The sequence below is a fragment of the Pygocentrus nattereri genome, chromosome 8 (genome assembly GCF_015220715.1).
Source record: "Pygocentrus nattereri isolate fPygNat1 chromosome 8, fPygNat1.pri, whole genome shotgun sequence".
NCBI lineage: Eukaryota > Metazoa > Chordata > Actinopteri > Characiformes > Serrasalmidae > Pygocentrus > Pygocentrus nattereri.
The window spans coordinates 4883067-4898824 of NC_051218.1; the positions used below are offsets into that span (position 1 = coordinate 4883067).

Below are 15758 nucleotides of genomic sequence, written 5' to 3' on the forward strand. Positions count from 1 at the left end.
AAGGACCATTATAGAGCTCATGGATCTAAACAGAACCATTCCCACTACTAGGAAACCCATGGAGAACCATCTTTCTGAGAGCGCAGCACTTCATCTGCTTCTGTGTGAGATGGTAGAGGCTCATTCAGCAGGAGATGGAGGATGGGGATCCTGAAGATGTCCTGCCAGCCATGACTACCCAGCCTCTCTCAGCAGCAGTGTTAGTAAATAGGACCACGTAGCTTTGAATTAAGCCTGGTAATAGTGTTAATTCAGTAGAGCAGAAGTGATGGAGGGTAATCAGCTCAGGCGCCGTGCGGTGCGTGGTGACACCCGGAGAACCGACGCGCCGTTCGGACGCAATGAATGAGCTCTGGGTGTTGACGGAACCAATGTTGAACAACATGCGTGGAGAAAAGGAGAAATATCGGAGCCGGACTCACCGCAACGCTGGAAACAGCGGACTCGGGTCTCTCGATCATCGTGCAGCGCCTCCGCCCAGCCTCAACGCGAACAGATCAGGCATAAAACACCGAGAGTCGACGCGACAAAGGGGTGGATCTCCACCTCTGCACCACCGCGCTGCCTGCGGACCGGCCTGATCCTCTACACCGCTCTGTGTGGACGGCAGGACGGTGTGAATGCCATGCAGCCCGAGGGGAGAGTCAGCAGCGCCGCGCTGAAGGCCGCCGGACTGTGGGCGGGACCGAGGGCGGGGCTGAGGGCGTTCCTCCCCCCACTCGTTATCATAACGAGAAGGCCCGCCTCCTCCTCATTACTATTGGCTGGTGTTCTCAAAGCAGTTCGCTGATTGGACAGACGAGACTCGGACGCGTCACCGTAGAACACAGCGGAAAATCGAGACGATTTTTGAAAATCGATTTCATTTTTTTTATTTGCAGTGAATATTTTTACTAGGTCACAACATAACGTAACAACGTCATGTGTAGAAAAAAAATAGATTTGTTAGTGATTTTTAAATGTGTAAAAAAAAGCAATACAATAAACATTGTAGTAATTTGTAATAAATAATAATAATAAGTATTATTATTATTAATAATACAATATTTAATAATAATAAAAATAACAGCAGTGCATGCATAAGAACGCGGATAAACAGTAGGCAAAACACGAAATACAAAGGCAAAAAAGTGGTAGGAAGCAAAAATAAATTAATTCTGGTGTCATCTGTACTTCACTTGCAAGTGAGGGGATTTATTATTGATCTAAACTGAATACATAATTTTTTTTAAATAATAAAACGCAGCTATTTTATTCACATAACTATCCAATCAGCGTGCAGGAGGCGGGGTTTGTCGGAAAACGGGTGGGATAAAAACCATACCGTTTACCCTGAAGCAGGCGTTCATTGGAAAACGATTCGAGTGACGTCATGTGGGCGAACACCGCCCGCACGCTCGGATTGGTTCAAAGCTGCACGCAAAGAATTGTGGTCTTTGTAGTTTATAATGTGGGGAGAAAAGGGTATTTTTGCTTCTTTAGCGATCGTGTTTGCGCTCATATATCAGCCGATTGAAGCAGCCGCTTTGCTTAATGTAAAGCTGAACTGAAACGTATTAATTTCTAAATCTATTATAGGTACAGTATTTTTTGTAAAGCGTAATGCGAAAATCTAGGACGTACAGCTTTAGTGTACGACCTCCATCTAGTGGGCGGTGTAGGGAACGCACTACCGGAGAGCTGGGTTTTAAAACCAGAACTAAATGAAGATGAGATAACGTGCAGATACACAACAGCGTGAAATGGGTGCATAATATACAACACCAGACAATAAGCAACACAGTGCGGCCTGTTAAGCCATGAGATTTATTTTTAAAGCACATTTAAAAGACTACAAGAGCCAAGCAATGTTCTGCACAACACAAAACAAAACTATTTAACATATATTATCATCAGTAAAATCAAAGTAGCAGTTTACCTGGACACGCAGGTAAGAACTATTAAACATTTAAGAGGATTTAAGAGCCTCGTAGTATACGAATTGGGGTACCATAACAGCATTGAAAGGCGAAAAAGACAAATTGTGGTCTGGAGGTTAGGGAACCAGCCCTATAACTAGAAGGTTGCCGGTTCGATCCCCAGAGCTGACAGTCTATGAGTGAGGTGTCCTTGAGCAAGATACCTAATCCCAATTGCTCCCTGGGTGCTGTGGATAGGGCTGCTAAAAACATGCTGGATTTATTTATTTAATTCATTCATTCATTTTATTCATTCATTCATTCATTCAACATTTAAGGCATTTAACATTAGTCAGCAGAAAAAAAGATGAATCTCCATTTGCTGTGGTTTGTAGGCAGGTGGCGCTGTGCCTGCACAGATCTGAGAAGGCCTTAACACACATATCCCTGCTCGAAAAAAACAGCACAGACCAGCATGGCTGGTTACCAGCAAAACCAGTATATGATGTGCTTTGGATGGTGGGATGGTCATGCTGAGTGACCAGCTAAACCGGCACTACATGAGCATAAAGCAGCTAAGACCATCACAGAATTCCTGCTGTTTTTCCGACAGGGATGTCCCAGGGCCGAGGCAGTAAAGATGTCACAAATTCCAGTATACTTTTAGATAAACACCACTAGAGGGCGACGGCCATAAGCTCACTCTTCATACACACTGCTGTCCATGCATAGCTGGATGGTTACACAACTTTAGCTGTTAGAGTCTCGCAAATTAGGTGCAGAAGGTTTGCTTTAATCGGATGGTACGTGAGATGAATCCTGTGGTCGGAATGGGCTGTTTCAGCTTGGGTTTTGGAATTGCAGGGGGATTATACAGGAACTGACTTCATGTATTGCTGTTCTGAAGTGTGCATGAAAGTATGTTCATGGCACGGCGAAAGCAGTCATGAAATTCCACAATCCATCATGAAAGTGATTTTTGGCTTCCTACCTTTTCCAGGCCATGGTGGAATTTTTGTGAGATTCAAGTCTGTTCAGTGTAGCAAAGCAATGAGCAGAGTTGGGATGTAACAGAATACAGTACAGAAATGAAGCATCTGTTTTCAGTCCAAGCCACATGCAGTTATTGTTTACACTGGCAGGAGAAAACCTTTGGAATATTTATTCAGTAAATCAAAAAATACTATTTTCAAAGGAAACTCCATCCGTTCTTGATTATGAACTATTTTAAATTCAGTTAAAGTCTCATTTGAGATTAGATGAGATTGAGATTAGATGAACTCTAAAGTAGACTCTCAGTAGAAGTAGTCCACAGATGAATCAACGAAAATCAGATTTTGTCACTGATCTGATCAACGTATTTATATACACTGGAGTAATCAGACAATGGGGAAACTCTCGGTCAACATGAGTCAGACACTAATCAGATTTCTGCTTTGCAACCAGCCAATAAACTCTGCTAAAGTCTGAGTAGACTGATAAATCAATGTGATCAGTTATTAATCTCAGTGTTACTGAGCTCTGCTAAAGCCTGAGTAGACTGATAAATCAATGTGATCAGTTATTAATCTCAGTGTTACTGAGCTCTGCTAAAGCCTGAGTAGACTGATAAATCAATGTGATCAGTTATTAATCTCAGTGTTACTGAGCTCTGCTAAAGCCTGAGTAGACTGATAAATCAATGTGATCAGTTATTAATCTCAGTGTTACTGAGCTCTGCTAATGCCTGAGTAGACTGATAAATCAATGTGATCAGTTATTAATCTCAGTGTTACTGAGCTCTGCTAATGCCTGAGTAGACTGATAAATCAATGTGATCAGTTATTAATCTCAGCGTTACTGAGCTCTGCTAAAGCCTGAGTAGACTGATAAATCAATGTGATCAGTTATTAATCTCAGCGTTACTGAGCTCTGCTAAAGCCTGAGTAGACTGATAAATTAATGTGATCGGTTATTAATCTCAGTGTTACTGAGCTCTGCTAAAGCCTGAGTAGACTGATAAATCAATGTGATCAGTTATTAATCTCAGTGTTACTGAGCTCTGCTAAAGCCTGAGTAGACTGATAAATCAATGTGATCAGTTATTAATCATTGTTACTGAGCTCTGCTAAAGCCTGAGTAGACTGATAAATCAATGTGATCAGTTATTAATCTCAGTGTTACTGAGCTCTGCTAAAGCCTGAGTAGACTGATAAATCCATGTGATCAGTTATTAATCTCAGTGTTACTGAGCTCTGCTAAAGCCTGAGTAGACTGATAAATCCATGTGATCGGTTATTAATCTCAGTGTTACTGAGCTCTGCTAAAGCCTGAGTAGACTGATAAATCAATGTGATCGGTTATTAATCTCAGTGTTACTGAGCTCTGCTAAAGCCTGAGTAGACTGATAAATCCATGTGATCGGTTATTAATCTCAGTGTTACTGAGCTCTGCTAAAGCCTGAGTAGACTGATAAATCCATGTGATCGGTTATTAATCTCAGTGTTACTGAGCTCTGCTAATGCCTGAGTAGACTGATAAATCAATGTGATCAGTTATTAATCTCAGTGTTACTGAGCTCTGCTAAAGTCTGAGTAGACTGATAAATCAATGTGATCGGTTATTAATCTCAGTGTTACTGAGCTCTGCTAAAGCCTGAGTAGACTGATAAATCAATGTGATCGGTTATTAATCTCAGCGTTACTGAGCTCTGCTAAAGCCTGAGTAGACTGATAAATCAATGTGATCAGTTATTAATCTCAGCGTTACTGAGCTCTGCTAAAGTCTGAGTAGACTGATAAATCAATGTGATCTGTTATTAATCTCAGTGTTACTGAGCTCTGCTAAAGCCTGAGTAGACTGATAAATCAATGTGATCAGTTATTAATCTCAGTGTTACTGAGCTCTGCTAAAGCCTGAGTAGACTGATAAATCAATGTGATCAGTTATTAATCTCAGCGTTACTGAGCTCTGCTAAAGCCTGAGTAGACTGATAAATCAATGTGATCAGTTATTAATCTCAGCGTTACTGAGCTCTGCTAAAGCCTGAGTAGACTGATAAATCAATGTGCTCAGTTATTAATCTCAGCGTTACTGAGCTCTGCTAAAGTCTGAGTAGACTGATAAATCAATGTGATCAGTTATTAATCTCAGTGTTACTGAGCTCTGCTAATGCCTGAGTAGACTGATAAATCAATGTGATCAGTTATTAATCTCAGCGTTACTGAGCTCTGCTAATGCCTGAGTAGACTGATAAATCAATGTGATCAGTTATTAATCTCAGCGTTACTGAGCTCTGCTAAAGTCTGAGTAGACTGATAAATCAATGTGATCAGTTATTAATCTCAGTGTTACTGAGCTCTGCTAATGCCTGAGTAGACTGATAAATCAATGTGATCAGTTATTAATCTCAGCGTTACTGAGCTCTGCTAATGCCTGAGTAGACTGATAAATCAATGTGATCAGTTATTAATCTCAGTGTTACTGAGCTCTGCTAAAGCCTGAGTAGACTGATAAATCAATGTGATCAGTTATTAATCTCAGTGTTACTGAGCTCTGCTAAAGCCTGAGTAGACTGATAAATCAATGTGATCAGTTATTAATCTCAGCGTTACTGAGCTCTGCTAAAGCCTGAGTAGACTGATAAATCAATGTGATCTGTTATTAATCTCAGCGTTACTGAGCTCTGCTAAAGCCTGAGTAGACTGATAAATCAATGTGATCAGTTATTAATCTCAGCGTTACTGAGCTCTGCTAAAGCCTGAGTAGACTGATAAATCAATGTGATCAGTTATTAATCTCAGCGTTACTGAGCTCTGCTAAAGCCTGAGTAGACTGATAAATCAATGTGATCAGTTATTAATCTCAGCGTTACTGAGCTCTGCTAAAGCCTGAGTAGACTGATAAATCAATGTGATCAGTTATTAATCTCAGCGTTACTGAGCTCTGCTAAAGCCTGAGTAGACTGATAAATCAAGGTGATCAGTTATTAATCTCAGCGTTACTGAGCTCTGCTAAAGCCTGAGTAGACTGATAAATCAATGTGATCAGTTATTAATCTCAGCGTTACTGAGCTCTGCTAAAGCCTGAGTAGACTGATAAGTCAATGTGATCAGTTATTAATCTCAGTGTTACTGAGCTCTGCTAAAGCCTGAGTAGACTGATAAATCAATGTGATCAGTTATTAATCTCAGCGTTACTGAGCTCTGCTAAAGCCTGAGTAGACTGATAAGTCAATGTGATCAGTTATTAATCTCAGTGTTACTGAGCTCTGCTAATGCCTGAGTAGACTGATAAATCAATGTGATCGGTTATTAATCTCAGCGTTACTGAGCTCTGCTAAAGCCTGAGTAGACTGATAAATCAATGTGATCGGTTATTAATCTCAGCGATACTGAGCTCTGCTAAAGCCTGAGTAGACTGATAAATCAATGTGATCGGTTATTAATCTCAGTGTTACTGAGCTCTGCTAAAGCCTGAGTAGACTGATAAATCAATGTGATCGGTTATTAATCTCAGTGTTACTGAGCTCTGCTAAAGCCTGAGTAGACTGATAAATCAATGTGATCGGTTATTAATCTCAGCGTTACTGAGCTCTGCTAAAGCCTGAGTAGACTGATAAATCAATGTGATCGGTTATTAATCTCAGCGTTACTGAGCTCTGCTAAAGCCTGAGTAGACTGATAAATCAATGTGATCGGTTATTAATCTCAGCGTTACTGAGCTCTGCTAAAGCCTGAGTAGACTGATAAATCAATGTGATCGGTTATTAATCTCAGTGTTACTGAGCTCTGCTAAAGCCTGAGTAGACTGATAAATCAATGTGATCGGTTATTAATCTCAGTGTTACTGAGCTCTGCTAAAGCCTGAGTAGACTGATAAATCAATGTGATCGGTTATTAATCTCAGTGTTACTGAGCTCTGCTAAAGCCTGAGTAGACTGATAAATCAATGTGATCGGTTATTAATCTCAGTGTTACTGAGCTTTGCTAAAGCCTGAGTAGACTGATAAATCAATGTGATCGGTTATTAATCTCAGTGTTACTGAGCTCTGCTAAAGCCTGAGTAGACTGATAAATCAATGTGATCAGTTATTAATCTCAGCGTTACTGAGCTCTGCTAAAGCCTGATTAGACTGATAAATCAATGTGATCAGTTATTAATCTCAGCGTTACTGAGCTCTGCTAAAGCCTGAGTACACTGATAAATCAATGTGATCAGTTATTAATCTCAGTGTTACTGAGCTCTGCTAAAGTCTGAGTAGACTGATAAATCAATGTGATCGGTTATTAATCTCAGTGTTACTGAGCTCTGCTAAAGCCTGAGTAGACTGATAAATCAATGTGATCGGTTATTAATCTCAGCGTTACTGAGCTCTGCTAAAGCCTGAGTAGACTGATAAATCAATGTGATCGGTTATTAATCTCAGCGTTACTGAGCTCTGCTAAAGCCTGAGTAGACTGATAAATCAATGTGATCGGTTATTAATCTCAGCGTTACTGAGCTCTGCCAAAGCCTGAGTAGACTGATAAATCAATGTGATCGGTTATTAATCTCAGCGTTACTGAGCTCTGCTAAAGTCTGAGTAGACTGATAAATCAATGTGATCAGTTATTAATCTCAGTGTTACTGAGCTCTGCTAAAGCCTGAGTAGACTGATAAATCAATGTGATCGGTTATTAATCTCAGCGTTACTGAGCTCTGCTAAAGCCTGAGTAGACTGATAAATCAATGTGATCAGTTATTAATCTCAGTGTTACTGAGCTCTGCTAAAGCCTGAGTAGACTGATAAATTAATGTGATCGGTTATTAATCTCAGTGTTACTGAGCTCTGCTAAAGCCTGAGTAGACTGATAAATCAATGTGATCAGTTATTAATCATTGTTACTGAGCTCTGCTAAAGCCTGAGTAGACTGATAAATCAATGTGATCAGTTATTAATCTCAGTGTTACTGAGCTCTGCTAAAGTCTGAGTAGACTGATAAATCAATGTGATCAGTTATTAATCTCAGCGTTACTGAGCTCTGCTAAAGCCTGAGTAGACTGATAAATCAATGTGATATAAGCAGGTTAAGTGTGAATTGAGTGAATAAAGAGGTTTTCTGAATATGTTACTTTTTTCATGTATTGTAATGGAATATATGAGTGAATACCTTCAGGCCGGTATATTCATCCATCACTAGATTTTCAAAGCATGTTACCCAACCCTGGCAAAAAGCCACCTGACTGTGGGTTTTAGCGATTATATCACAGTTAACATCATCATCAGGGAGACATTACAATATAGTGGAATTCACCAAAATTCACTGATTCATTTCACTGCTAAATAAAGAGAAACAGATAACATTCAGACTGGTTTTGAGATGTTTGACTGTAGAGACTCATTCTTTACAGTGGTGGTGATAGGAACCAGGGGTCACCATGACTACAACACAAATATAGCCATTTTATTTACTATCTAAAACCACTAGTGAACCTACCCGAGTCTTCTGAGCGCTTTTTTAGAACGTTGATGTTGGTAAACCAGTGGAAAACTAGAAAAAGTTTTCTTCAGTTTATAATGCATAACTGCATGTAGCACCATTGATGGAGTTTAAATATATGTTTAGGGTCAAACTCTTCTCAAAACTATCATAAACCAGCGTCTCAGTCATCAGGCCGCATATTCATAACAATTTCTAACAATTTCATGTAGTAACCACCCTCTGTGAAGGAGCTTTTAGAGGTGGACGTCTGGTTCCTATCACCACCACTGTGAACAGTTCTGAGTCTTAAGTTTCTCTAGAACAGAGCATTTCACACCAAACCGCTCTGAACGACTCGGTTTACATCTTAACCATTTAATTACGCAGAATTAGAGGAATTACCCTTTTTAGCTCTACAGTCTTTTAATGTTATCATCACATTTATTTGGATGAGAAAATAAAATGACAAATTGAAAACCAGCCCACATTTCACACCTCAGTCCTACTGTTACTATGAAACATCCATCCATCCATCCATCCAGGATGCTGGAGCCTATCCCAGCAGTCTTCTGGCGGAAGGCAGGATACACCCTAGACAGGTCGCCAGTCCATCGCAGGGCAGACAGACAGTCACTCACACCCAGGGGCAATTTAGCATGTCCACTTGGCCTGACTGCATGTCTTTGGACTATGGGAGGAAACCCACGCAGACACGGGGAGAACATGCAGACTCCACACAGAGAGGACCCTGGTCTCCCGGCCGGGGAATCGAACCCAGGCCCTCCTTGCTGTGAGGCGACAGCGCTACCCACCACGCCACCGTGCTGCCCCTACTATGAAACATTGTATGTATATATCTCAACCTCAAACCAACTGACACAACACGGTGGCTCCTTCGGTCTTTAGCAGGCGTGATTATTACTCACCTATGTATTTGTAAAATAACATAAATAAAATAAATAAAAAATAAATTTCTTCTTTTCTGGATTTCTGGGTTTTAATACAGCAATGATTTTAGTTCAAAGTGTTTTAGCAGGGAAAGTAATCTCAGTTCCATTTTAGTCATTATTTACTTCCTAATTCTCTGTTTTGGGGTTAATGTTTATGCTGTTCTGCTTTACTGTTGATCATGCTTCTCACTTTGGAGCTTCAGTGTTTTATTTTAAACCAAAAAGGATATAAATAGAGAAGAATAGAGCCATACAAACCTCAGTTTCAAAGCTGTTAGATACTGGATGGAGCATTTATATTGGTCCATTCATCATGAAACACAATATAAATGGCATCTATATTTAAAATTATGTATAAAACAGTCCTTTATTCCAACAGTGATGATGCCTGAGATTGTTCAACCTATTTCTAGATACTTGTACTTGTTTTAAGTGTCTAGAAATAGGTTGAACAATCTTAACCGACACTACATTGGCAGATAATTGTTATTTTCTGCCAGTGAAACGAGCTCGTTTTCTTCTAAATTAAATGAGCTTATAATATAAGATATAATAACAGTCTCACAATGAGAGGCTTTAGATATACTGACTGCATTTCAGATGGTTTCATTCCCCAGAGGCATAATTTTGTGTAGTTTATGTGTTAAAATGTATTGAGATGTATTAAGATTGGCTCAGAAATATCCACTTCATTTCAAAACAGAAGACTGCAGTGTGTCATGTTCTTGTGCAAAGCTGAGCTGTTAAGTGGATGGACGGGATGCTCACCTAGCATTGATTAATGACAGTGATTTCCTCAGAAGACCTCAAATGAGAGTTGCTGAGAAGAAAGAGAGGAGATTATCAATTACGCATATCCAATTTTCTTTCATTGTAAAAGCCATTTTGTGGTTTTAATATTATTCAGGATAGTTACAGACTCAGAACTGCAGTAGTTGTTGCTAGGCTACTTTCACTTTCACTTGAGTCAGTAGTTCATTAAAACAGACAAATACTGTAACTTTACACTACACTAATTTTTTCATTAATAGTGGTTAGTAGTTGTATTTTGCTATGAATTCCGGAAGCTGATGCCCTAACATCAGTTATTTAGTACGTCATGGACCAGCCAATAAACATCCTAATACCACTACCAATGAACCAGCCTTGACTCCTCATCCACAAACCAGTACCAATGGACCAGACCTGTCTCCCCATCATCCCCACACCCCTGCCAATGAACCAGACCTGTCCCCTCATCTCCACACCCCTGCCACTGAGCCAGACCTGTCTCCCCATCATCCCCACACCCCTGCCAATGAACCAGACCTGTCCCCTCATCTCCACACCCCTGCCACTGAGCCAGACCTGTCTCCCCATCATCCCCACACCCCTGCCACTGAGCTAGACCTGTCTCCCCATCATCCCCACACCCCTGCCAATGAACCAGACCTGTCCCCTCATCTCCACACCCCTGCCACTGAGCCAGACCTGTCTCCCCATCATCCCTACACCCCTGCCAATGAACCAGCCTTGACTCCTCATCCCCATACCAGTACCAATGAACCAGACCTGTCTCCTCATCATCCCCACACCCCTGCCAATGAAGCAAACCTGTCTCCTCATCATCCCCACACCCCGCCACTGAGCCAGACCTGTCTCCTCATCATCCCCACACCCCTGCCAATGAACCAGCCTTGACACCTCATCCTCATACTCCTACCATAACTCAGCTCTGTCTCCTCATACCCAAACCACAACAAAAAAAACAGGCCTGTCTCTCCTTCCCCATACTTCTACCAATGAACCAGCTCTACTTTCCACCCCATCCCCCTACCACTGAACTAAGTACTAAGTAGGGAATTTCTTTTTTACACTGTAAAAGATCACTTTTAGCACATTTCTCATAAAGGGTATCAGTCTTGCATCAAAGATTGAATTCTCCTGCATGCAGAACGGTTCCTGCCCAATGTTTTTTTTTTTTGGGTTGACATGATTTGTGGTGGTGAAACCTAATGTGATGCCTTTCATCCATCCATCCATCCATCCATTTTCTAAGCCGCTTCTCCGTCAGGGTCGCGGGGGGGTGCTGGAGCCTATCCCAGCAGTCTTCGGGCGGAAGGCAGGATACACCCTGGACAGGTCGCCAGTCCATCGCAGGGCAGGTGATGCCTTTCATGAGGCCCAAAATCCCTGGTGGCACCCGTGTCACTATGTTTTATTTATTAAAAGTTTTATTTAATAGGGGAAGATAAATGTGCATAGAAAATGATAGTGCACGGTGTGATGCCAGAAAAGAAAGAAAACTGTTAAAAGTTTGGAAAAATATAAAATATTTGTAAAAGTTTTGCATATTACTAAACCTTAAGCAGAGGAAGCAGCGCTAGAGCAGAACACTAGAACATGCTGTACAGCGTACACAGATTGTGATCTTGGACAGAAACCAAGAACGATCGTTTGGCCTTGTTTGGTGTCTCTGGAGTTGAGAGTCAATGCAGTTTCTTTCTAAGAATAAGCATTGCTATGATTTCACTTCCTTCTCCTTCAGTTGTCTGCTGCACCACATGTCTAACTGATATGTCTATCGGAATTGCCCACTGAAAGTTCCCCTAACCTTTGCTCTCTTTTTAGCAGAGTCTGAAGGCTAAATCTGCTGTATCAGAGGTCTGCTGCTAAAAATGATCACAGAAGTATTGACTCTGGTGGCTTATCACACATTTCTGATACTCTATGATGTTTCTTTGAAGCTCACCAAATACTTTTTAAGGGTAAAATGACCAAAATGAATTCATAAAAATATTTGTATCAAAATGTAAAAATGTATGCTATTACAAAAAAGATGCCTTTTCAAGTGTAAAAACAGTGGTTCTACATACAACCCCTTTTTCCAAAGAAGTTGGACAAAATTAAACTATACTATCCTATAAACTGTACTATATTATTAAACTTTAAATAAAATGTAAATAAAAACATAAATGCAATGATGTGCCCATCATTCAAACTCTATATTTAACTGAAAATAGTACTAAGACAACATATCAAGTGTTGAAACAGAGAAATTTTATATATATATATATATATATATATATATATATATATATATATATATATATACATTTTGAATCTGATGAGCATTAAATGTTTTCCTGTTCTTGCTTGATACATGATTTTAGATGCTCATCAGTTCGGGTTCTCCTTTGTCATATTTTTTGTTTCATAATGCACCAAATGTTTTCAATGAGTCTCAGGTTTGGACTGCAGGCAGGTCAGTTTAGCACCTGGACTCTTTTATTACAGAGCCATGCTGTTGTCATACATGCAGAATGTGGTTTGACGTTGTCCTGCTGAAATAATCAAGGCCTTCCCTGAAAAAGACGTCGTCTGGATGGCAGCATATCTTTGCTGTCGGAAAAAACCTTGTATCTCCATTTTTTTCAGTTTTTGATATAATGTGAAACTGCCTGTTGTTCTTTACATTGTGTGTAAATTTCATGATAAATGGACCAAAAGAAACTGCCGAGAATTACTTGGAAAAAATTCTGGTTCCATTGACTTACATTATAAGTAAAGTGTTGTGGAGATACATGGTTTTATTCCAACAACAGCAAAATGTTGCCAAAACATGTATGTCATTCAGCCTTAATGGTGCTGATCATAGATCTGCAAGTCACCAATGCCATTTTGGATGTGTGCCAATAATAAACCAAATGGTTCCTCTCCTCTTTTAGCCTGGAGGACACAGTGTCCATGATTTAAAAAAAAAAATCAGGACACTTTTCCACTTCACCTCAGCCCATCTTAAACAAGCTCGGGCCCAGAGAAGGTGGCAGTGTTTCTGAATCCTGTTTATGTGTGTTTTCTTCTTTGCATGGTAGACTTTTAACTGGCATTTGTGGATGCAGCAACAAACTGTGTCAACAGACATTGATTTTTGGACCATGCATTGATTTTCACTTCAGCATCATGATTGGAGCAAAAAAAGAAAATTCCAATGAGTGCCAGCTCTGTGAATGGAAATGTCTTGTTGATGAGAGGTCAAAGGAGAGCATCCAGACTTGTTCAAGCTGACAGAAAGGCTACAGTAACTCACATAACCACTGTGTACAGCTGTGGTGAGCAGATAATCGTCTCAGAATGCACAACATGTGGAACCTTGAGGTGGATGGGCTACAACAGCAGAAGACCACCACGGTTCCTTGTCTGTCAGTCAAGAAGAGAAAGCTGAGGCTGATGTGGGCACAGGCTCACCAAAACTGGACGGCTTCTCAAGACTTGAGAAACATAGCCTGGTCTGAAGAATCTCGATTTCTATGAGAAACACAGGGTCAGAGTTTGGCACTTACAGTGTGAATCCATGCACCCAACCTGCCTTGGGAGAACAGTCCAGGCTGGTGGAGGTGGTGTAATAGTGCGGGGAATGTTTTCTTGACATACTTTGGGCCCATTAGTGCCAATCACTTATGGCTTGAAAGCCACAGCCTATTTGAGTATTGTTTCTGACCATGTGAATCCCTTCATGGCCACAATTGACCTAATTCACTATAATTTGTTCTAATGGCTGCTTCCATCATGATAATATTTATCAGCATCTAGTCTTGTCAACATGGACCAGAAAAGAATGTTTCCAATATTTTGTGGAATCCAGGAAGATGTGAGGCAGTTTTGAGGCCCTAGCCAGTATTACTATAGTGTTGCCAATAAAGTGCTCAGTGAGTGTAGATCTATATCTGTTAGTCTGATTTACATGTATTTCCACTGTCTAATGTAGCTAAATATTGTGATGACTCATCAAAACCTACCAAACGAAACCCCGATTTTAACCTCAGTGACCTTCAAAGCTTGACTTTTATCTTGTGTAAAAAAAGATAAGATAAAATATATATAGTGCAAAATATATAAAGGAAAAAAAACAGCATCAAAAATCTTAAATATAAAGAAAAAGGACTATAAAACTATATATTCTAAAACAGTCAATAGACAGGTGAGGTAGCAGTTGTTGCACATTTCTTGGACAGCTTATAGTGTTTTATAATATTGCACATCTAAGAATTATTGCACAGTAAGAATACAGATCACACTCTCGAGAACAAATGAATAATAGATAGAACAGAGGTGGAGTGGAACACTGGAACACTGGAACAGTGTAAAGTGTCCTATGAATCAGTGCCAGTAAAGAGCAGTAGTGGTGTTCAGTCGGTTCCACTGAGCTCAGTGTTCTATCGAAGGTCCTTGTCAGTGTGTGGGTCTGGAAGTGTTCAGTTCCCGTACGGCTCTGGGGTAAAAGCTGTTTTTAACTCTGTTTGTCTGGGATGGGATGGACCTAAAGCGTTTACCAGAGGGCAGCAGGTGGAACAGATGATGTCCCGGGTGAAATGTATCCTTCAAGATGTTGGCTGCCCTGCTGAGTGGGCAGCCGATGATCTTCTGGGCCGTATTTATGACCCACTGCAGTGCTCTCCTCTCTGCCACTGAGCAGCTGCTGTACCACATTCAGATGCAGTATGTCAGCACACTCTTGATGACGGAGCGGTAGAAGGACACCAGCAGCTCCTCCTGAAGGTTGTTTTTCCTGAGAATTCTCAGGAAGTAGAGTCTCTGCTGCACCTTCTTGACCACTGACATGGTGTTGGTGGTCCAGGAGAGATCTTCAGAGATGTGTGTGCCCAGGAATCTGAAGGAAGGGACTCTTTCAACACAGTCCCCATTGATGTACAGTGATGTGGGGAATGCTCCTTTCCACCGGACGGCTATAATGAGTTCTTTTGTTTTTGAGGAGTCCAGTGTGAGGTTATTTCCTGAACACCATTCAGCCAGTCCCTGGGCTTCATCCCTGTAGGTGGTCTCATCTCATGAGTCCACCCACTGTCGTGTCAATCGCAAACCTTGCTATGGTGTTGGAGGAGTGGGTGGGGACAGTCATAGAAGCATTTTTAAACACACACACACACACACACACACACACACACACACACACACACACACACACTCACACACACACTCACTCAAACCCACACACACAGTCATCATTACTGCTTTTCTGTGGGTGTTATTTTGTCTACCCAGCACTATCTGTCATGTCTGTACTTCCTCTTTAAGAGATTCTCTGGGACACATATCTGTTCCAGTATCCAACTCTGCTCTCCATTAGCCATAAATCCCGTAAAGAACAGCTGAAGCTGCTTTAAATCGGCTGAGATGACATGTTTTTGTTGATTTTCTAAGTAAGAAGTGAACACATCCTCCACAAAGAAAACACTTCTGCACATTTTATTTGCGGAACATAACATATTCCGGTGAAACAGTTGGCTTAGTTTATATTTTATGCTTTTTCTATTATAAAAAGTGGTTAAAATGATCCAATAAAATTGTAATTATGCAGTAAATTCACAGAAAAATGCCATATTTAAGTGTGTTTTCTGGGGAGGACATGTTCAACAAATTGAGGAGTTTCTCAGTGTGAAATAGTGGGGGCTAGACAGCGATGTAAT

At 40.6% G+C, this 15758-nt stretch overlaps 1 protein-coding gene across 2 annotated transcripts in view; it reads right to left on the reverse strand.

Annotated features, from left to right (window-relative positions):
* The window catches only part of sept15 (septin 15), a 67801-nt gene extending 67127 nt beyond the window's left edge, over positions 1 to 674 (reverse strand). For both annotated transcript variants that reach the window (XM_017698861.2, XM_017698860.2), the window contains exon 1: positions 423 to 674. In XM_017698861.2, the coding sequence (XP_017554350.1) occupies positions 423 to 461 (39 nt within the window). In that variant the 5' untranslated portion in view covers positions 462 to 674. The remainder of the gene's footprint in view (positions 1 to 422) is intronic.
* Between the last annotated feature and the right edge of the window lie 15084 nt (positions 675 to 15758).